A 22,691-nucleotide genomic window follows, 5' to 3' on the forward strand; every position below is an offset into this window, starting at 1 on the left:
AATCATCCAATATCACCAGATAGTATAAATAGCCCGTGTTGCTAGCAACCGGGGACGTCCAAACATCACTATGCAATAGCTGAAATGGAAAGGTGGAAAGGTTTGTAGACGCGCTAAAGGGAAGATGAACGTGCTTGCCAAGACGGCAAGCCTCACAAGAGTGATCGTCAACTTTATTACATGAGAAAGAAAAACTTTGAAGAATCTGACGCATAACGGTGGGGTTGGGATGACCGAGACGGGCATGCCAAAGATCGACACTGGCGGCGGGGCGACGGGTGGTGGTGGCGCCGGAGGGATGCACTGGATAAAGCTCGTCCGGGCTATCACATCGGTGGAGCACCATCCGTGTATGGGCGTTCTTCACAGAAAAACCGATATCGTCAAATTCAACAGTTATAGGATTCTCACGAGCAAGGCGACGAACGGAAACAAGATTAGTGACTAAGTCAAGAGACACAAGAACATTAGACATATGCACAGGAGTGGAAGTAGAAGGAAAAGACATATGACCGACGTGAGTAATGGGTAGGGAGGAACCGTTACCAACGGTGATACGGGTGGGAGTATGAACGGGAGTGGCAGATGTGAGGTTACCGGGATGAGCAGTCATGTGAGCAGTGGCGCCCGAGTCCATGTACCAGTCACCACCGCCACCATAAGAGCTCGGTGACGGGGCGGAGTGCAGTGCAGCGAGCAAGGCCGGGTCCCACGGCGGCGGCACCTGAGGAGGGTAGAACCCTCCGTAGGCCGGCGCGGGAGCAGCCCCGAAGGCCGGAGCGGCGGCGACGCCGTAGGAGGGCGCGGTCCCATAGGCCGGCGCGGTGGCGGCGCCATAGGCCGGCGCGGACCCGTAGGCGGGCGCCGGCGGGGGGCGGCACCATAGCCGCTGTAGGGAGCGGCGGTCTGCCCGGCGAAGAGGGCCTGGTGACCCGCCGGGCGGGGCCCAAGGATGCCCGGAGCTGGAGCCCGAGGGACCGGCATGGAGTAGGCGTGGACGACGCCGGTCCACGGGTTGGTGCCGTACGTCCATGGGGGAGTCACCTGCTGCTGCTGACGGCCCCCCGGCGCCTGTTGCTGCTTGCGGCCGCCCCCGCGGCGGGAGGGGCGGGAGGCGCGGGCGGGAGGGGGAAGTACCCCGGAGGCGCTGGTGGCGGCGGCTGCTGGCGCGGCGCGGGTGGGGCGGTCGGTGGAGGGGTGCCGCGGGAGGTGCCTGCGGCGAGGGCGTGGTGCTGCACAGGCTTCTTGACCCCCTTCATCCGGCGCTCCTCCAACCTCAAGTACGCCACAAACTTGGGGAAGGAGGGCTCCGGCATCAAGGTGAGGTTAGAGGCGGCGTTGCCGAAGTCCTCGTTGAGGCCGGCGGTGAGCGTGCTGAGGAGGAGGTCGTCGTCCACCTTGGCTCCAATGTCTCGGAGCTCGTCCGCCAACGTCTTCAGGCGGCGGCAGTAGTCATCAATGGACTGTTCATCCTGGTGACAGTCAAAAAATTCCTGCTGCAAAAAAACACGGCGCTGAAGCGTGTTGTCGGTGAAGAGGCCGTTCAGCTTGACCCACAAGACGCGGGCGTCATCGCCGGTGCTCACAACCGTGTGGAACAAGTCCTTGGAGATGGTGGTGAAGAACCACCGGATGATCGTGGCATCGATCGCGGTCCACTCGGCGTCGTCCACCATGGTGCGGGAGTCCACGGTGCCATCCACGTGATCCACGAGATTGTTCTCGCGGAAGAGCAGCGTGAAGTACGTCTTCCACGCGAAGTACGTGGAGTTGGAGGCGTCGAGGGTCACGGGGACGCGTGCATGGACGTTGATGTCGCGGATCTCGGTAGGGTCGACGACGAAGGGGTTGGAGTAGGTGGAGGCGTTGGAAGACATGGCGATGAGATTGTGGGGAGGGAGGCGGCGGCGCGGCTAGGGAGAGGCGGCGCGGCGGCGGGAGGCAGGCGGCGCGGCGGGAAGGGGCGGCGCGGCGTGGAGGCGCGCGGTGAGGAGGTGGCGCGCGGGGAGGAGGGGTGGTGGCGGCGGCTTGGGGCAGCGGCGGCCCGAGGCGGCGCGGCGGGAAGGGGCGGCGCGACGTGGAGGCGCGCGGTGGGGAGGTGGCGCGCGGGGAGGAGGGGTGGTGGCGGCGGCTTGGGGCGGCGGTGGCGGCGGCGGGATGTCGCGGCGGCGGCGGCGGCCCGAGGCGGCGGCTAGGGTTAGCGGAAGCTGGAAGATAGACTTGCGATTGATACCATGTAGAGAATGATTTGGTGCATCGATAATTGATTGATCGTGCACTAGGCACATATATATAGGTACAAGGGGTGTGACCGGTATCTTGTCTCCACGTACATACAGAGGGAGACAGATACTACAGGTACTGCATACAGAACCCAGACCTACGTACATGTACACATGTTCAACAACACATTTCATCTAGAAAGGATAATTCGACATGCTAATGATTTGGTGGCAAGCTTCTTGTAAATAATTATATGCTCTAGAATTTTCTTATTTATATAAACTATAAACCGATATCAAGATATTTTTTTAGACCAAGCGCTTCAGAGATCTCTACCAGGATACTTGAGAGATACATAAATAGATATATACACTATGTCCATGTAAGTATAAGAAATAAATCTGTAAAAGAATATAATTGTGTGTTTATTATTTTTCTCATATTTATGGAGATTAATTTTAAATATCTTTTAGGGCTTAATGTAGCAAAAAAATGATGTAACTTCCATTACAAACACATTTCAAATTAAGCACACAACATCTTTGTTAAACAAGACCGTTATTAATATTTAGCATAATTATCAACTAGTTAATATCCCAAATTACGTACAAAAGTACATTAACTACGATTGTGATATTATAAGAATGATTTATAAGTAAGTATAAAAGTTTATTATAAATAATGGGTGTGTCTATTTCACATCTAGCTAAAAGTCAATTGACATTCATTTGAATTTTTTATCCAATACTAAGAAGTCAATTGTATGGATGTAACCTTGTTTGTATGAGTGCTTTTATGCAATACTAAAACCCAATAAAAAACAACCGGGTCTCCAACTAACCTAATTTTAACAAAAGTACCAGAAAATCTAAGTGGCTACGTGGATCAAAGGCCCCAACTTCACGAAACCAAAAACGGAGCCTCACATAAAAAGTCTTACACCAAACCTCTTGAAAGGAAACCCATGTTTCCCAGAATCGACACTTTGTTTCACTCCTTTCATTTATACTCTAAGGGCATGTACAATGGTGGCATATGGATAGAGATGGCACATGATAAAAAGTAGCTTCAAGCATCTATATGATTTTTCTCTCTCCAATGCAAGCTACTACTAGTGGGCATCATCAAAGAATATAAAGTAGACTCTCACTACACATGCATCCCTACTCTCCACTTCAACTTTTCTAACTTTATGCACCGGACCACACTTTTTCTCTCCAAGCACCCGCCTCCTGCAGAGGATCCCGCTTCCCTATCCGAACCTACTTTTCCTAACATCCGATCCTACATGGCATGTGAGGCATCACCCTGGGGCTATGCATTGGCCATGCCCTAGGCGCGATTGCTGCAATATATACTTCCTCGAAAACTTTAAAAAAGATCGATCTTAAGAGGATTATTGTGTACTCCTAAGTAGCCCATATGAATTTGGTGACTATTGGTATGTTTAGTTGGGGGCGGCCATTAGATCACCGATTTTGAGTTATGAACGCATAAGCAAGGCCAAAACATGTGTGCAAGATATAGTAAAGAAGGCAGTGTTTTATTTTATTTTAATATGTAAATTTAGTTATTAATGAACCTGCCTCATTTGTTGACTCTAATCCATTCCCTAACTCTATATGACATTTCTGGTTTTTTCTTTGAAGTAAAGACTATGTATGTTTGATACTTCTTTTTGCATAGGATTGACTAGAGGAATCTAGGTTGTAAGCCTAGTTATCTAAAACAATTGACTAGAGGTATCTAAGTTTTTCCCCTTTTGTAGCAGGTTTGGATTATATCAGACACATAAACAAAAAAATTGGTAATGTTTTTGCCCCTAACAAACCCATATAAGTCTTGGTAAATAAGAGATGGGATGCATGGTTTGAGCAAAGAAGTTAGGCAACTGGAACTGATTTTGATGTTGCAATTCGTAGAGAAATCAATCTAAAATTATCTGGGTTAGTAGCACCTACCTTCTTAAGGCAAGAGAATGATAAACACCCTATTCAAACGTCCAGGATCGATGGTTTGAATCAAAGGATTGGTTAACAAGTGAGAGTTGGTCATCTTTAACAAGATCCCTATTCTTCTTGAAGAACACAAGGCCGAACCCATATGGCACGGGATTTCAATAGTCGGTCATGGTGAGGAGGGCGGTCCTAACTTTCTCAAAGCTGAAACGAGTGGTGATGAAGCTGGCTTGAGCCGAGGAAAGCATGTTCTCCAACATAAGAGAACCCATGTCAAAAAGAGAACCAGATACTAAATGTGCACCCTAAAAGGTTTTTGTACTCCCTCTAGTTTTGCATCCAATGCCATACACCCATATTACAGGTACCAAGGTAAAAATATTAATACTGCTTAAGCCAATGTTGCGATCCAGCTTGTCTCCTCGTATGTCGCGTTAATTAATATGGCGCACGTACATGTGATTATTAATCACACGGTCATGCACGCAAAGGGGTAGTTAATGTCTGTGGTTGCTAGTGTGAGGCAAACACATGAGTGAAGATTTGAGACTAACATAATCATGGCTGGATGATTTGCAAAGAAAAAAGTCCTTTACTCCTGGACCAGGCTGCTGTTGAAGATTACATTTGCAGTTATGTCTTCTTTAGGTCTAACCTGTAGTTTATATGATAAACTTGTGATCCTTTGAAAACCTATGTTTATTCCATCTCCTGAAGATCTGACCTGTATAGCAGTGGCGGAGCTACGGCTGGGCCAACCCGTGCCCTGGCCCGCCCAGTTGTGCAAATCGATCTACACCTACTATTCAGCCATGGAATAACAACCTAGCAGTAATTTCCTCCAGCTAGGACCCGTCGGCCCGCTCATGTATTTTCGTGAAGCTCCGCCACTGCTGTCTAGGAGTATATAATGGAGAGTTTAGCCTCGATTAATATTGATGGCCGAGTATAGCTGCAAATTATAATTTTGATAATTGCTTTGCATACAAAACTGAAGATAGCAGTAGTCATGAAAAATGCATTACAAGAGGGACAATGGAGTCATGGACTTCAGTAGAATTTATTTGTTATTTCTCAACCCTTTCTCATCATAGTTTCATTTTTATCATAGTTTTTCTACACATTTGATGAAAATGAATACCACAAAAGTGTTTGACCATCATATACAACTAAAGTTTAAAGTGACGACACTTATTTTATATCGGAGGAAAGGTTCATATCAAAATTTTGATGATTTAGCTGGGGCACAGACCAAAGACACTCCCTCACGTGACCGTGCGTGAGTCAATTCTCACGGAACCTCAACGACTCACCCGAAAAAATCCTACCCCATCCTTCTCCCTGTCTCTCCCGTTTCTTTGGCGGCGCGGCGGCGGCGGCGGCAGCGGCTCTAATCTGGGGCCGCTCTTCGCCGGCAGCGGAAGCGTATCGAATCCTGGGCGGTGCTCCTCGCCGGTATCGACGGCGGATCGAATCCTGGGGGCGCTCCTTGCCGGTGGCGGCTTGCGAAATCAGCGGCGAGCGAGTAGCGGCAGCAACGACGGCCAGCAGTGGCAAGCAGCGACGGCTTTATCCTTCTTAATTCTTTTCGGGGCTTCTCCCCCTATTGGTCTAGTTTGCTTGGTTCTTTTTCAAGTCACGACAAGCGGCATCTGTACGAGGCTGGTTTTCGCCGGCGACCTCACATAGGCAGCGGGCGGCGGCCACATCTTGGTAGCGCGAGGTCGATTTGTGGTGTACGGCTGCCACACTACTTCCCTAATGGTAGATCGAGAGATTGAAACGCACAAGATGAATTCGGCGAGAGAGAGAGGATTTTTCAGTTTGGTGGACGAGCCTATGGTGACAGGATCAATCGACTCCGTGCTCGCCAAGCTCAGCTCCACAAAACTGAAGAAGAATCATCCCAAGATGATGGAGGTGTTATGTCAAGGCGTGGTGAACCTAAAGAAGGGTTTCGACAAGCTTGGCCGGGGGCGGGTGATGGATCGGCATGCCCTATTGTGGACGAAGTTTGCCAGGGACTTGGTCTTTGACATCGAAGAGTGGATCGACGAGCCAAAGGCCACATATTTCTCGGAGAGAGAGATGACTGCTTTGTTCAAGTCCCGGATCCGCAATGTGCTTGAGCAGTTCACGTGGTGCGACCTTCTCAGTCCAACTGAAGATCGCTTCAAGATCATTGATGATTTACATAAAGATCTGGAGAGCCTTAAAAAGGATCTCCCATATAAGTTTGGGCCACCGGTGAGTCTTGAGCAGTCAGTGTGGATGGATCGAACATGTTTTTTTTTTTGAGGGCTATGGATCGAACATGTGAGCTGGTCAGCGAGGTGGAAACTTTGGTCCATGGGAAGCCCGGAAAGGACATGGATGAATTGCAGGAAAAACTAATCCAGGACTACAAGGCCAAGATACGGGAAACGCGTGAGGTCTTGAAACATTCTACTGATAAGCTCAGTACAGCCTCCGTTGATTGTCCATTGATTTATGAGGAGAAAACCCGTGACCTCATTGCTCTGAAAGAACCAAGTAGTAAGCTTCTCATGCATCTGACTGCCACACAGGCGAGGCTAAAGATGGTATCTATCGTCGGAATGGAAGGCCTTGGCAAGACTACTCTTGCCAAGGAGGTATATGCAAAGCTTCAATGCAAGTTCGAGTGCCAAGCTTTCGTCACTCTTGGCTGAAAACCGTCTCTAGTGGCCACTCGGCTGGATATACTTCACCAAGTAAAGCCCCAGGGCACTATTCCTCTGAATGGTACAGAAGCTCCTGAAATGAATCAAGTCGTAACTGAGCTCAGGGGTATTTCTCGTTTATATTGTTTTAATGCAGATAGACATATTTACTGTACTTTCATGTAGCAATAAAATGCACAAGAGCATCAGCGAATGCAGACTGAGGCTATTCATAGGTGTATTCATCGTGCCTTTCCCATTCTATTTATCTGAGACCACGTCAAGTTAATAACGGGTAATGTTATTTGATGCATCACAAGATAATCATGATAAAAAGATCAAACTTTCAGCATTTTTATCCCCTGTATTTGTTGTGTTTTGTCAATCTTTTTATCAATGCAGACCAAACAAGTAATCAACAGGAAAAATATATATAAAAATTTAGCACTTTTCCTGCTTAAAAGTACTCCCTCCGTTCCAAAATAGATGACTCAATTTTGTACTAACTTTAGTACAAAGTTGGGTCATCTATTTGAGAACGGAGGGAGTATCAGCATAACAAATGCATATGTGATGTATTGGCAACCAATAGAGGCATTCAGTTGGATCTAACTGACTCTCGAAATTATTGAGTAGATAAGTAACAAAACAGAACCAGCTTGCGATAAGTCATCTGTATAAATTGATCATATATTAGCCGATAATTTTTACCATGTTCCTCTATATACCAGGTATTTCATCTTAATTGATGACATTTGGAGCATCTCGGCATGGGATGTTCTTAATTCTGTTTTGCCTGAGAATGATCTTGGAAGTAGAGTATTGATCACAACTTGCATCAGCGACGTAGCCAAATGTTGTTCTACACGCCCAATTGATTTCATCCACCAGATGGAGCCTCTTAGCAAGGAAGAATCCAAGACTTTATTTCACGAGGCAAAAAGGCCCGCTGAAAATGAGTTGTTGAAAATGTGTGGGGGCATGCCATTGGCAATACTTATTGCAGCCGGCAGGAAATCTGCAGGACTAGCTGAGCCAGAGATTCGTGAGAGACGTATCCTTTCAACATCAGACCAATGTTCCACATCGGATGGGATGAGAATGTTATTGCGCATGAGTTATGATGAGCTACCTGCCCCTTTGAAGTCTTGTCTTGTATACCTCGGTGTTTTTCCAGAATATTATACCATCAAGAAAGACCGTTTGATACGGCTATGGATCGCTGAGGGATTTTTCTTAGGAAGACATGAAGAAAACTTGTGGAGAACAGGAGAAAGCTATTTCAATGAGCTCATCTGTAGGCGGCTGATTCAGCCAGTGTTCGGCTACGAAGATGGCCAGGCTGTAGGATGTGTGGTGCATGGTGTGATCCTTGACTTCATCAAAACTTTGTCTACGGAAGGCAACTTTGCGACGACGAGTGCAGATATGAGGTCTGGACTAACTCCATGGTACCTGATTCCACGGTTCTCATTCGATTGCTGCAGTAAGGAAGATGAAGCCGGCAAGCTGCTCTCAGTAACCCTGCACCTATCTAGCATGCGAACCCTCCAAGTTTGCGGGCGTGCTGGATGGACAACCCTCCTCACATATCCTAAGGTTAGAAAAGGGAAGCCTGCTCTTCGAACCTTCAAATTTCTACGAGTACTCGATGTGGAAGATAATGGTATTTTGAGAAGCCACCATCTGAAAGGCATTGGAGGGCTGATTCTACTAAGGTACTTGGGACTTAGAGGGGCTGCTATCCATGAATTACCAGGTGAAATTGGAAAGCTTGAGCTTTGATGGATTAGACCCATCTGTGGACAGTGCACGTGCCATCGTTGATTTCCTCAAGGTGGTTGGACACTCTAACCTTCGGTCCCTATCTCTGCATTGTCTTGATGGTGACTTGGTTGGCCAACTGAACTTGTGTCCCCCGTACCAGTTGCAAAGATTTGAACTGACTATATCTGGTGCAATCCTGGGAAGTACTGCATTTTGTATGGCCACCTGTGTTACCCACTTGAATATTGAAATTAGTCAATTGGGAGAGCAAGGTCTGAGTATCATCGCGTCGGCGCCCCATCTTATCCTTCTCCAGTTAGTATCTTCAGGACCTGCTGCTCCCATGACGGACACGCACTCATCTTCCAGAAGACAAAGAAGAAGGGTGATAATTTGCAGTGGCGCCTTTCCGTGTCTTAAGGTGTTCTGGTTCACATGCAAGGCTGGTGGGAATGAGCTGCAGTTTGATCGAGGAGCCATGCCACGGCTGCGGGGTCTTAGGCTCCACTTCAACGCTCTAGAGACGTTGTCTCTTTATGGAGATTTTGAATTTGGCATTGAGAATCTCTCTAGCCTCACCAGAATCCATGCGGCTATTGGATGTGAAGATGCTACGGCTCCAGAGGTGGAGCTTGCAGAGACTGCCATCACAGAGCAAGTCTGTCGGATCTCCTCCGCCAACACACCAACAATAGAGTTCAGCAGAGAGAATCCCAGGATGTTTGAGGGGGGAAAGAAGAGTATAGGTCCCCTTACAGAGACGGTAACCACGATCACCAAGAAAAAGAGCTTGAGCAGATGGTTGATCGCCCAGTACAAAATGATGCAGCGTGCCTTGTGCTCTTGCAGTTGCGCAGGTTGACGCAGTCCGAAATGACGCAGCGCGCGTTGTGGCCGCGACCTTGGCTTGGTCGTGCAGGTCATTGAACTGAGCACACACGTATAGAAATCCAACGCTAAATTATAGCGTATGCAACAGGAGGAAGGGAGGGACAGGAGCAACGTAGTGCATGAGGTCTCCAAGCTTTTCTGAATGTTTCTCGATGATCAGTTTCCTCAGGCTCCTTATCGAGAAATATATCGCCGCACGCTGCGTCTCAGTGGGTGGTATCAGCATGAACATCCTTGCCTGAATCTTTCTAGTCTTATGTTTTCGGATAGCTTGAAATGAATTGTCATTAATTAGCTGCACGGTTTATCATGGTAATTTTGGTTCAAGTATTCTAAGTTCAAGCAATGCAATCACAGACCCCTTATGTACCTTGATTGATAACCATTACAATCACAGGTGATATCACCATGAAGTTTTTGTTTTTTGCTTGCACTATGTAGCTGATAATCGCATCAGGATGTTGTCGACAGTTGTGCTTTCTGTATAAAGCAGGGCCTGAAGGTGTATGCAGTCCATGTAAATGACACTGTTCACTGTCTGACAGAGAACATGGTTTTCACTTTCAGTGAGATTTGGATGAAATTCACTGAATTTCACGAATTTCAGTAGACACTTAATTATTTACCTTGGTCAAAATATTTCAGTAATACACAGGAATTCAGATATTTTTTTAATGCTTTAAAAAATTCAAATATTGAATTGAATTCAAGTGAATATTTCAGCCCTTTGGCTGAAATGCAAACCGAAAACATAAGGATCACAGTTGAATTTTGGTTGGTGCTGATTTTTTTTTTCTGAAACTGAAGGTGAAAACCATGCACAGAAGCATCGCAGCTGAATACCGGATTGGTAGCCAAGATACACTGATTGGTCCCTTTTCGGGTTCTGACCGGTGATACCGCCGCTTGCTTCTTCATCGATGCTAGCTGGTGGACAAGGTTATTCACAAGGATCGTCGGATTGCTCCGAGGTCGCCGCGTCTTGGTGAGTGTCCTTGGTGGTTTTGCTGTAAAATGCTACTTCATCTGGATCTGGTACGTCTTCAGAATGCACTAGATTGCTGTTACGAAAATTCTCTGCTGATTCATACTCAAGCAGCAGCTTCTTAGCCATGTTCCGGAAGGATTTTGTTAACGGGTCACTGTGCTTCTTGACAGATAGCTTGCTCGGCGAGCTTTCGACCCTTGAGGCGATGAAGTCGACAAGGGGGCTACGAGAATTTGTCGCATTGTTGGCATTCTCGTCGGCCTTGTTTGTGCCATGGCTGGAAGATCCATCAGTATTGTCTGGTGTGTTTTCACACGCATCAGTACAACAGGCTGCACTTGGAGAGAGCCATGCCCCGAACGAACTGGTCCTGTCAACGAGGTCACTGCTCCTCTCCTTGTTCGCTGGTACTGCAGGGCATGGCGCTTCGGAGTTTGATGCTTCAGGCGAATCAGCTGAAGACAAAACGTGTGGTTCAGATGCTTCATCTTGTGACGAACCCTGATTCTGAAAGTTGTGCTTTTGACGCCTCTTTCTTCTGATCATGTGACGATATTTAAGTTGTTGGAGCATATCGGACAATGCGCCTGTTTTAAATCTACAGGAGGTTCAAATGTCAGGTTAATTTGGATGCTAAAACACTTAGAAGGAAAACTGGAAAGAAGGGAGAAGTGAGATAGGGAAAGTTAAGAAGTGTTACTCACTTACTTGGAGTATTTGTTATGGTGGGCTTCCTTGGCAGGGGGTTTGGAATGGTTGTCTGAACTCTGAAGGTCTGATTCATGCTGTGCAGAGTGGGCTCTGAAGAAGGAGGGGTCGGTGTATCTCTTCAAGCACGCTCCCTCGCCACCAGCATCATACCTGCACCCAAAACAAGCTAAAATTAACCAGGAAAAAAATATCCTTTTTGAGCTGTTTAATTTTTGGTATAGAAGTGTTGTTACTTGTCCAGCATTGACAGCTGCGGAGGCCCGTGGCATCGCTAGATGAACTTTTCGATGGAGCACGGCCTTGTTCCTCCCACCAGAGTCACCGGCCGATCGACACCGTGGCCTGCGACGCCACACAGAGCTTCTAGCCGATGAAGTACACAAGCCTGTCCATTCCAACGACGGCGGAGCCGCTCCTCGATGAGTGGCAGCTCCGCCTCGAGCCGCCGCGCCCCCAGCGCGAGGCCGCACGCCCGTGCAGGCACCGCCGTGGCCTGGTCATGCAGGCCGTCGAACACCTCCGCGGCGAGCCTGAAGAAGATCAGATTCAGGGGCTAGTCTGGTGAATTTGTAGCAGCCAGCAGGATAGGAGCAACGTACTGTGCGAGGTCCCCGAGCTGGCGGAGGAGGCCCACGAAGCCGGCCATGGCGTCACCCGCATCCTGGACGACGACAGCTTCGGGGAGCTCGTCGGCCTTGGTGGTGAGCTTGGGCCTTGCCAGTGTTGGGGCCAGAAGGTGAGCACTCTGCTCCATGCGCGCATGCAGGTGCTGGCTCATGTGACGGCTCGTGGCAAACGACTGACATGTAGCCATTGACGCGCCCTGACCTCCAGGCAGTGCAAGGACACGACGACACCCCGCACCCACGAGCGTCCGGTGAGGTGACAGAGCACCGCACGGTCGGTCCCCTAGAGCAGGAGGAGGTACCACCGTACCTTCGTACTGTGCATGCTTCATGCTTGTGCACTGCGCCATGTTAATACATACGGAATACGGTTTTGTACCGCACGTCACGTTGCGGCTACTGAACGACTGCCTACAAAATGCATTTACAAGCTACGGAAAATCGTTAGGTTCTTACCGTAGTATAAAAGGTTCTCAATTTATGATAAGCCAACCTGTAATAGGCAAGGAATATTGTGTATTTGCCATGAACGTAAATGACATGTGCATATAGGTGATGTTTTTATGAATATTTTTATATTCTATTTTGCATTCGTCGGAGTTTCAGTCAAACAACTTTGACCAAATGGAAGGGCATTCTTGTGACCTAAAATGCTTTTTACGAGCAAACTTGAGCACATCAAAAAGTTAAGAGTAAATTTGAGTAGTGGGTTCGAGTTAAGGACACAAATATAAATGTCCCTTAATTAAATTGAAAAGGATCCAATTCCTCCAGCTCAGCTCCAGGCAACAACACAACAACCGCGAGCTAGCTGTGTTTTGTACCATGCCACCGGACAAATATCAGGTAGGCCAACCCAGTGTCATGAGTCGCGAGATCGCACGACCTACCTATCCTCTCAGTGTTAGTTCACTGCAAACCAATCAAATCATGTGCATCAGTGCATGTATTCATGAACGGATTCATTTGGGACGTGGGCGGGGCTTTTCTGGGCTGGCACGAAACCCGACTGCCATGGCACGACACAAACTAAATGGGCCGGGTTGGGCCTAAAAATAGAGAAAATGGCAGCACAACCCGGCATGGTGATGCAGGCCATGCATGGGCCTGCTTGGCCCAATTGTGTCCAAAATCTTGGTAAACTTGTGTTGTAATATCCAAAAAGGCTTTCGTCCCGCTTTATATATAAAGCAACATGGCCGAACAGATACAAAGTTATGAAAGAAACTTCATACAAAGCAGATCAAAAATAGAACAAGATTACAAGTGTGCCCACACTCCACCGAGACACACCCGAGGCTACTAACAAAAGAGACTGCGCCTGCATGAGAAACCACCGGACGTCGATGCAAGACACACACCAAGTTGTCGCTGGCGTGGGCACCCCTGCCCTCTCGCTCTGGACCGTGGAGCACCGATCCTTCCTGCAGACAACAAGGACCGAGAGCGATGCCCTCGACGTCACGTGTAAAGGATAGGAAGCTGTCGGTACCGCCCCAAGCCAGAGCTGAAGGAGCTTCGAGATAGGATCCGAGCTCGCCTGCCGATGGCGAAGAAACACAACCGGAGGGCACCTACGCTCCACGACGACACCCCCAAGAGGGTGATGACCCAACAGGATGCCGCCGTCGAGACCGAAGACACGGTCAAGGGTATTCACCCAGAGCCCTGACACGGGGGGAGATACCACAACGACGCCCCAAGAGGGACACAGCACCCACAGGCATCGCCGCTGTCGGCGCCAAAGCGCCGAGCTTTCACCCGAAGACACACTCGCGCCACATTGGAGTACCACGGCCCAATATCAAGATATTTTTTAGACCATATGTATGTATCATTGGATTCTTGAACCGGATGGACATGTGAGACACATTTAATCTAGAAAGGATAATTCAACATGCTAATGATTTGGTGGCAAGATCCTTGTAACTAATTATATGCTCTTGAATTTTCCTATTTATATAAACTATAAACCGATATCAAGATATTTTTTTAGACCATGCGCTTCAGAGATCTCTACCAGGATACTTGAAGATACATAAATAGATATATACACTGTGTCCATGCCAGTATAAGAAATAAATCTGCAAAAGTATATAATTGTGTGTTTTATTTTTCTCACATTTATGGAGATTAATTTTAAATATCTTTTAGGGCTTAATGTAGCGAAAGAAAACAAAAATAATGTAACTTCCATTACAAACACATTTCAAATTTAGCACACAACATCTTTGTTAAACAAGACCGTTCTTAATATTTACCATAATTATTATCAAAAATTACCTACAAAAGTACATTAACTATGATTGTGACATTATAAGAATGAGTTATAAGTAAGTATAAAAAATTATTATTATAAATAATGGGATTGTCTATTTCACATCTATCTCATTGATTCTCAGTAGAATGTCCACTGTCAACTTTTGATGTGGGGTGCTGGATCATTAAGATGGATGTGCCAGTTAAGTCAACTTTGGGGACTGGAAACTCTGAATTGTATAATAAAATATTTGAGACAATGCTGTCATTATATGAATAAACCTAGATGCAGTTTAATATCCATCAGAGGTGAATTCATGAACACCTCATCCATTACATTCAGGAATGTTGTTCATTCTACAATCATATATATTTGCTTTTGATGGTCCCCTCGAGGTCAGTTCTGATTAGTCGTTTAAAGTCTAGGGTAAGCTTACACTATCTGTTGAAGAGTGTGAAGCCAGGTTCACATTTTTCAAAACTCAACTCCAGATACATCTTCTGAGTCAGACAACATTTGAAATCCCTTTGCTTGGGCATGTTATGCCACTTCCCGTTGGATCCGATTTACATGTCATGGGCAATTTGAAACTTGGAAGATGAAAAGTGCGTGTAGATGAGTATCTCATACTCGACGGAGAAATTGTACGGGTTGAATGACATGTGGTTCCATTGATTGAGGTTCCTTTGCCTAGTCCCCTGAAGGCTCACATATCTATTAAATTAAGTAACTTTCTCTAGTCCGCACCGCACACCAGGTAAGATAATATTTTATTGCATGTTTGAAGTAGCAACCAGTGTCTAAATGCTCTAGTCATAGGAGTTGTACCGATTAATGTTTTCTGACATGAACTTGTAGTAGTTTAATTATAATGGATTTAGTGACCATGTGCAGATGAAATAATGCTCTAGTTGTTAAATTAAAGAATAACAGTAATATTTTTCGTATCTATCTATCTATCTATCTCACTGATTGTCAGCAGAATCTCCTTGAGGATGACAGCTTCGGGGAGCTTGTTGGTGTTGGTGGTGAGCTTGGGCCTTGACAGTGTTGGCGTCAGAAGCTGAGCACTCTGCTCCATGCGCGCATGCATGCAGGTGCTACTCGATGGATGCTTATTCTTCCTTCCAAAGTCCAAATGGCTCGTGACAAGCCACTGACATGTAGCCATTACCATGGCGGAGCACGGCACGGGCGGTCCCCGAGCAGAGAGTAGGAGGAGGTACCACCGTATCCTACGTACTGCACATGCTTGTGCACTGCGCCATGTTAATACGTACGGAATACGGTTTTCTACCGCACTCGCGTTGCGGCTCCTCAACGTTGTAGTACATTCATTGGCGCTACAATAACTGCGTACTATAGGTTTTCCCTGCCGTTCGGCGTATTTTAACGGAATGGGTGGCAGCCTGTGCAGATGCATGATGCGACAGCAGGCGGCAGATGCTACACGATTTTTCAGGACTAATCGCTATGCACTCGACTTATATGCGCATGCGAAACAGCCGTACGTCGTCAGCTCACACCTTGTAACTGGCTGATGGATTCATTCAAATTAATCAACTAACACGCCACAAAATCGGCACAACAGCGGGAATATTTTAATCATGCCAGGATCTGCATGGCTGAGTGTGGTACGTGTTTTCTTCCTGACATGAGAGGACTAGGACCAGTAGACGCTGCCGTCCGCTGTGGTGTGGCGCAACATCTGCGCAGGCTGCAGCCACGAGCCGTGGCGGCAGGCTCCACGTAGCCTGGCTGCGAGGCCCACAAGCCCACCGTTCCGTTCAAATATGCCGTGCGGCGGGGAAAACCTGTTACGCCGGACCTGCCACCTCACCTCATGGCGGCCAGTCCTGCCGCCTCAGCCCGTGGCGGCAGGTGTCAGGTGTCGGCTGCCGCACCCGTCGCCACGGTGGATATGATCTTCTTGTCAATTGGTCTGAAGGTGGTCTTTTCTGTCGATAGGAAAGTGCAGGTGATGTTTTCGGACGAAAATTCCAGCAGGGCATGGTGGTGTTTGATGCTCTTTAGGAAATATGCTCACGCTCTGCAGAGTGGGTTCTGAAGAATGACGGGTCCCGGCCATTCTTGAAGCACGCGCCCTTGTCATCAACACCAAGGAACGAGATCCTCTAACATCACGAAGGGATGTCAGGAAAGCTACAGTATCCTGACACCCCTTCTTCACATCCATATGATTAAGCCTAGAATGACTTGAATTAATTTGCAAATTATAAATCTACTGTATACATTTACAAAAATTACAAACAAACACAATTATGGTGCAATAAAATTAATTTTAAATTTTATTTTCAATGAACAGTAATTGCGCACAGTGTCTTTGCTATGGTGCCCGTGACATCCCTTCTTCGTTTTGTGCTGGGATTGCACTGTAGCTTCGTGACATCCCTTCATAATGTTAGTGGATCCGTTCCCCAACACCAAACCTGCACCTGAAGTATAGCAAAATTTGCCAAGGAAAAATGATTTTTGAGCTGCTTAAATTTTGGAGAAGGAAGTGTAATACTACTACTTGTCAAGCAGGGATAGCTGTGGAGGCCGGCGACACCGCTGGATGTGCCTCTCGATGCTAGGAGGCCTTGTTCCACCGGACACAAGCCTCGCAGGGGCATCTGCGCGAGGCCTTGTTCAGTTCCTCGGCGAGCGGCAGCTCCGCCTCAAGTTGCCGCGCGCCCTCGCGGACGCCGCCATGGCCTGGTCGTGCAAGCCTTGGAAAACCTCCACGGCGAGCCTGAAAGAAGATCGAGTGCTGATGGAGCTTCAGACAGTAGCACGCGCATACAGAAACCAAGGGAAAACTGAACTAGTGCAGTTGCAGTATATATGCAGCAGGACGGAAGGATGGAACTTGGAACTGGAAGGATAGTAGCAACTTATTAGTGTGCGAGGTCTCCGAGCTGACGGAGGAGGCCCGCGAGCCGGCCATGGCGGCACGCTCCAGGATCGTGGTCTCGGGCAGGCCATTGCCGTCGGCGGTGACCTTGTGCCTTGACAGTGGCATCAGAAGCTTTTTTTTTTCTCGAATACGCACGAGAGTGCGTATTATGCATTAAAGAGGGAGTGGGGTTAAGAGCCCCTGCACGTTGGTGCTACATATTTAGATTATATGGACCCAACTCCACCTTGCGGGTTATGATCCTAGGCTAATCCCTCTCTTCAGCCCGCCTTGTGAGCCCTCCTAGCAAGGAGGCGATGTCCCTTTTGATGAGACCAGATTGTTTTCAAGCTCGTCCCTCGTCTTCTATCTTACGGATTACATGATGCACGGAAGGCAAAATCCTATCAAAAACAATGGCGTTCCGGTGCTTTCATATTTCCCACATGACGAGGATGATTGCGGCACGGACATCTTTTCCAGGACGACCAGCGGCCGTCTTGCTACGGCACCATTCTTGGAGCCCATCGGCTGACGAGGGGATCCACTCCTGCTTGCCCAACGTCTGGCAAACGACCGCCCATATCTGCCTGGTGAACACACAGCCAAGAAGCAGGTGATTGATTGTCTCTTCCTCCTGGTCACAGAAGGGACACGCCTCCTGATGGTCCATGCCGCGCCGAGCCAGCCGATCTGACGTCCAGTACCTGTTCCGTAGCGCTAGCCAGGCAAAGAAGCGGCACCGCATGGGGGCCCTAGACTTCCACATAAACTCCGCAGTGGGTACCACTTCTCGGCCCCAGAACTTGGCGGCATATGCAGACCTTGTCGAGAAGCACCCATTCGCCTCCCAAGCCCATGAAACCGAGTCTTGCAGGCCATCTTGCACTTCCTCCCTGGTGACAGCAGACCAAAGGCTAGGTATTCCTGTAGTAGGTCCGGGGTGAGCTCGGATCCAATGTCACGTGCCCAGCTCCCCTCTCGTAGTGCCTGATGAACGGTCTGTGAAGTGCGGGTCTTGTTGCGCACTCTACCATATAGGTTCGGGGTGATCTCCTGAACTCGCTGCCCCTGTACCCATCTATCCTCCCAGAAGAAGGTGTTCTTGCCGTTCCCCACTTTGGTGATAGTAGCAACTTGGTATAGTTGGAGCGATTCCTTTGGGATTTTGATGTTAAACTCTGTCCATGGCCTGGCAGGGTCGGATCGCTGCAGCCAGGCCCATTTTGCCTGCATGGCTATGTTGAGCCAGCCAAGACTCAAGACGTCGAGGCCCCCAGCACATATCGGCGTGCACACTTTGCTCCAAGCTATAGAGCAGTGGCCATCATTCGCTTTATCTTTGGCTCTCCAGAGAAAACCACGGCATATTTTGTTCATCGCGGAGATCGTCTTTTGGGGGATATCCAGTGCTAGCATCGCGTGGAGTGGAATGGCGCACATCACTGACTTGATAAGGCGGAGGCGTCCGCTCTTTGGCATGGTTGCAGCCTTCCACTTCGGTAGGGCAGCCGCTAGTTGATCCACAAGTCCCGACAGTTGGGCAACTGGCTTCTTGTGAAGAGTGAGAGGTAGACCGAGGTATTTGCATGGGAAAGAGCCGGCCGGGCAGCCGAGGATGGCGAGCGTTCTGTCACAAGAGTCTGCCGAGCATCTGATCGGGTAGGCTGCACTCTTTTGCATGTTGACATGCAACCCTAAAGCTTCCCCAAAGATCCGAAGAAGTGAGGAGCAGGCTTGGAGATCTTGATCATTTGGCTTGAGGAATATCATGACGTCGTCTGCAAACATCGATAGTCGGTGATCCATTACTCTCGGCGCTAAAGGGGCCATTATCCGTCTCGAGGTAGCAAGCTCAAACATTCGCTATAGTGGTTCCATGACCAGGATGAAGAGCATCGGTGATAGTGGGGCGCCTTGCCTCAGTCCTTTGCTATTGTAAATTGGTCTACCCGGCGTACCGTTGATCATGATCCTAGTAGAGGAGGTGTATGGCAGTCCAAATATCCATGCCATCCACTTTGGACCAAAGCCCATGATTTGCATCACTTTGATGAGAAAATGCCAGTGGACGGAGTCGAAAGCCTTGGAGATGTCTAGTTTGAGCATTATTGCTGGCTCTTTTAGGGCGTGCAGGCGCCGTGCTGTATACTGCACAAGCATGAAGTTATCGTGGATGGATCTCCCCTTGACGAAGGTGCTCTGGTGTTTGCCAACTAAGGACGGCAAGTCAGGTGTGAGTCTATTGGCCAGGGCTTTGTCAAAGATTTTGATCGCCTCATGTACCAGACTGATAGGTCTGAAGTCATGAATATCCACTGCACCGCTCTTCTTGGGCAGCAGCGCTACTATGGCTTTGTTGATAGCGGGCAATCCTCTGGTGTCCCCGTTGTACAGATGGTTGAAGGCATTCATGAGATCTCCTTTGATAATGTGCCAACAAGTAGAGAAGAACCGGCCGGTGAAACCATCCGGCCCCGGCGCTTTGTCCGGCGGCATGCTCTTGACAACCTTCTCGATCTCCTCCTCTGTAAACGGCTCCTCCAGGTGGCTGAGATTAGGCGACGGGAGACGTAGGGCATTGAGGTCCAGCGAGTGTGTCCTTTCTTGTACCTCACCCAACATTTGAGTGAAATGATGATCCACCTCATTCATGATCTCCTCTTGGTTGGTAGCTATGTTATCACCCCGTCGTATAGCAGTGATGATGTTCTTCCTTTGTCGATGGCGTGTGTGATGGAAGAAGAAGGAGGTGCTGGCGTCCCCTTCGCAGAGCCCAAGGATTCTGGAACGTTGCCTCACAATTGTCCTCTCCAGGGAGCAGAGGCCCAGGAGCTTTTTCTTGAGGGCTTTTCGCAAGCTGCACTCCGAGGGTGACAGGGTACGTGTGTCCATTGTCTTGTCCAGCCGTGAGATGACTTCCATGGCGATGGCGATTTGCAGCTTCATGTTTGTAAGGGCATCTTCTGCCTCAGGGTTTTGGTGATGATGAAAACACTTATGTGGACTAATCATGCGCCATAGTTTTATCAGGTACACATGGTGTGGCGCAAGACGGTTAGGCTTTCCCTCTATGCGGAAAAGATCGAAGACGGAGTGTCTGGCGTTTTTATTCCTTTGGTCGTAGGATATCCGTACTATTAAGAGGGAATCCTCATCGGAAGGTATTGGGTGAATCAGTCCACACACACACTCTCTGCACCCACCATATACCCTCCGTTCAAGGAGAGAGGGGTTTCCCCATCCTCTGTTCTGTGCAGTTCTGCTCATGGCGGTTGTACCGCTTCCTTGAGCGGTTGTACCGCTGGCCGGTAGTTCTGGCCTTACCACCACTCCAAGTACCGCTCTGGGGTGACTCCCTTCTGTACCGGGTACGGTGGTAGACTGGTGGTGGAACGGTAGTTCCGGTTTGTCCTGATAAACCGGTACTACCGATGTTCAGGGCGGTAGTACCGCCTCAGACCCCGCCACCCAAGGACTGCTGGCCCAGCGGTAGTTCCGGCCCAACCTCCGCTCCAACTACCGGCCTGTAGGGTCTACTTTCTGTTTATGGCCTGGTAGTTGAGCGGTGGTTGTGCGGTAGTTCCGGTTTGTTCCGATAAACCGGTACTACCAGGTTCGCCACCGGAAGTACCGCCCTAGTGCCCTAGTAGGGGTTTCCTGCATTCACCGGTTGTACCGGTGTCCATTGCGGAAGTACCGCTCCTATGCGTTTCTGCACATAACGGTTGGATCTGTGGGGGGCCTATTTAAGGAGGTGCTTCTCCTACCTCCCACCTACCTTTTGCCTTCCTCTCTCCTCCATTAATGCCATTGAAGCTTTCTTGCCCGATCTCTCTCCCTAGCCACCCAAACTTGTTGATTTGCTAGGGATTGAAGGAGGAGACCTAGATCTACACTTCCACCAAAGGATATTTGATTCCCCCATACTTTCTTGTGTGGTTTTTGTTACTCTAGGGTGCTTGGGCGCCCTAGACGGAAGAGGTCACTTCGGAGTCACATTCCATTATGGTGAAGCTCCGGGGTTTTGTTGGGAGCCTCCAATTAAGTTGTGGAGAGAGCCTCAACCTTGTTTGTAAAGGTCCGGTTGCCGCCTTCAAGGGCACCAATAGTGGAATCACGACATCTCGCATTGTGTGAGGGCGTGAGGAGAATACGGTGGCCCTAGTGGATTCTTGGGGAGGAATGTGCCTCCACACCGCTCTAACGGATACGTACTTCCCTTCAAAAGGAAGGAACTTCGGTAACACATCCTCGTCTTCACTGGGTCCACTCTTGGTTATCTCGTGCCTTTACTTGTGCAAGCTTTTATTGTGTTATATCCCTTGCTTGCTTGTGTGGTTGTTGTTATTGCATTATATAGGTTGCTCACATAGTTGCACATCTAGACAACCTACTTTGATGCAAAGTTTAAATTGACAAAGAAAAGTTAAAAATTGTTAGCTGCCTATTCACCCCCCTCTAGTCAACTATATCGATCCTTTCAATTGGTATCAGAGCCTCATCTCTTTTATAAAGGACTTTGCCGTCCGAAGAGTATGGTTGACGTCGTAGACGGTGGTGAGGAGCACTCCGGTGTGATGGGGGAACTGCGGTCTCTTGTGAGGAATTCAATGTGGCTTTGGACACATTGAAAACCTCCATGACGACCGAGGTTGAAAGCATGTTTAACAAATTCTTAGAAGGGCTTAAACTATTCACCGCACCAATGAAAGTGGGTGATCCCACTAACAAGGTGACGGATGCTAACTCCGACAAGGGGGGAGCTACTAGTCAAAAGGCTCCTTCTTCTAGTGGTAGAAATGGCAACGACATCTTTGCCCATGTGGAACCTCCGCCTACTTACGGTGGACCAATTCCCTCCACTCATTTGAATCATGCCGGTCCTCCCCCTAAGATTGTGAAAAATGAGGACTTTGATTCTTGGGTTTATCGCTTTAAGCGTCATTTAAATCATGTTAATACTAATCTTTGGAGAATCATTGAAGAAGGTTTCTATCCGCATGACCGGAGCAACTTCACACCTGAGAAGCCGTGGATAATCAATTCAATGAGAATGCTCTCTTCATCATCCAAGTTGCAATTCCACCCGAAGATCTTCCTCATCTCCGGCCCTTCACCATGGCCAAGGATGCTTGGCTCCATGTTGTTTCCCTATACAGGGGGAGCGCAAGCATTCCACGCTCCAACTATGAAGTGGTGCAAGATGAAGCCGATGAGTTTGCAATGAAAGAAGATGAAGAACCTCGGGAGCTTTATCGGAGATTAACCAAACTCGCGGTCTCACTCCGAGATCATGGGAGCAAGGATACAGATGACAATTGGATCAAGCGCAAATTCCTCAAGGCTATGATGCCTTACCACAAGGCAATGTCCTCCGTCATCCATCAAAGGCCGGATTTTCACACCTTGACCTCAAGTGAAGTGTTGGATGAGTTGGCTATGAGTATCTTGGTGAAGACCGCCGACAATGCGGTGTACGTTCTCAACGAGCAAAGAAGCCCAACCTTGCCTTGAAGGCCAAGGCTAATGTGGAATAAGAGGACGAAGAAGAAGATGAGGAGAGCAATCCCGAAGATACAAAGTATGCTTATCATGAACACATGGCTCTTTCTTCAAGTCAATTTTGGAGCAAGAAGAACACATGGCCCAACTTCAACAAGAACAACTCAAGTGGTGCAAAGGTC

At 48.4% G+C, this 22,691-nt stretch overlaps 5 protein-coding genes across 5 annotated transcripts; 2 read left to right on the forward strand and 3 right to left on the reverse strand.

Annotated features, from left to right (window-relative positions):
- Positions 1–1,040: 1,040 nt before the first annotated feature.
- Positions 1,041–1,877, reverse strand: LOC109768464 (uncharacterized). The gene has a single exon (XM_020327178.1). It carries the CDS (start codon positions 1,875–1,877, stop codon positions 1,041–1,043), a length of 837 nt encoding a protein of 278 aa, XP_020182767.1.
- Positions 1,878–5,505: 3,628 nt separating this feature from the next.
- Positions 5,506–9,491, forward strand: LOC141041522 (disease resistance protein RGA5-like). Its single transcript, XM_073507888.1, has 2 exons — positions 5,506–8,580; positions 8,672–9,491. Exons 1-2 carry the CDS (start codon positions 7,754–7,756, stop codon positions 9,489–9,491), a joined length of 1,647 nt encoding a protein of 548 aa, XP_073363989.1. The 5' UTR covers positions 5,506–7,753.
- LOC141040707 (putative disease resistance RPP13-like protein 2) lies at positions 6,021–6,871 on the forward strand. The gene is made up of 2 exons (XM_073506825.1): positions 6,021–6,428; positions 6,566–6,871. Exons 1-2 carry the CDS (start codon positions 6,021–6,023, stop codon positions 6,869–6,871), a joined length of 714 nt encoding a protein of 237 aa, XP_073362926.1.
- A 969-nt stretch (positions 9,492–10,460) lies between the features above and the next one.
- On the reverse strand, positions 10,461–11,487 carry LOC120973425 (uncharacterized; the record flags this gene model as incomplete). Its single annotated transcript, XM_040399025.3, has 3 exons — positions 10,461–11,106; positions 11,217–11,369; positions 11,453–11,487. Coding segments are annotated over 3 exons (834 nt in total), but the record flags the coding sequence as incomplete, so codon positions are not given.
- LOC123496994 (protein SCAR2-like) lies at positions 11,367–12,084 on the reverse strand. The gene is made up of 2 exons (XM_045232566.1): positions 11,819–12,084; positions 11,367–11,749 (listed from the first exon to the last, which is right to left on the reverse strand). The coding sequence occupies exons 1-2, from the start codon at positions 12,031–12,033 to the stop codon at positions 11,491–11,493; spliced, it is 474 nt and encodes a 157-aa protein (XP_045088501.1). The 5' UTR covers positions 12,034–12,084; the 3' UTR covers positions 11,367–11,490.
- Between the last annotated feature and the right edge of the window lie 10,607 nt (positions 12,085–22,691).

The sequence above is a fragment of the Aegilops tauschii genome, chromosome 2 (genome assembly GCF_002575655.3).
Source record: "Aegilops tauschii subsp. strangulata cultivar AL8/78 chromosome 2, Aet v6.0, whole genome shotgun sequence".
Classification (NCBI taxonomy): domain Eukaryota; kingdom Viridiplantae; phylum Streptophyta; class Magnoliopsida; order Poales; family Poaceae; genus Aegilops; species Aegilops tauschii.

Coding starts and splice junctions, on each gene's coding strand:
- LOC109768464 (XM_020327178.1), bottom strand. CDS start 1,877: ATGTCTTCCAACGCCTCCACCTACTCCAACCCCTTCGTCGTCGACCCT.
- LOC141040707 (XM_073506825.1), top strand. CDS start 6,021: ATGGTGACAGGATCAATCGACTCCGTGCTCGCCAAGCTCAGCTCCACA. Junction 6,429..6,565: donor CATATAAGTTTGGGCCACCG/GTGAGTCTTGAG, acceptor GATGAATTGCAG/GAAAAACTAATCCAGGACTA.
- LOC141041522 (XM_073507888.1), top strand. CDS start 7,754: ATGGAGCCTCTTAGCAAGGAAGAATCCAAGACTTTATTTCACGAGGCA. Junction 8,581..8,671: donor GGAGGGCTGATTCTACTAAG/GTACTTGGGACT, acceptor ATCTGTGGACAG/TGCACGTGCCATCGTTGATT.
- LOC123496994 (XM_045232566.1), bottom strand. CDS start 12,033: ATGGCTACATGTCAGTCGTTTGCCACGAGCCGTCACATGAGCCAGCAC. Junction 11,750..11,818: donor CAGCTCGGGGACCTCGCACA/GTACGTTGCTCC, acceptor GATCTTCTTCAG/GCTCGCCGCGGAGGTGTTCG.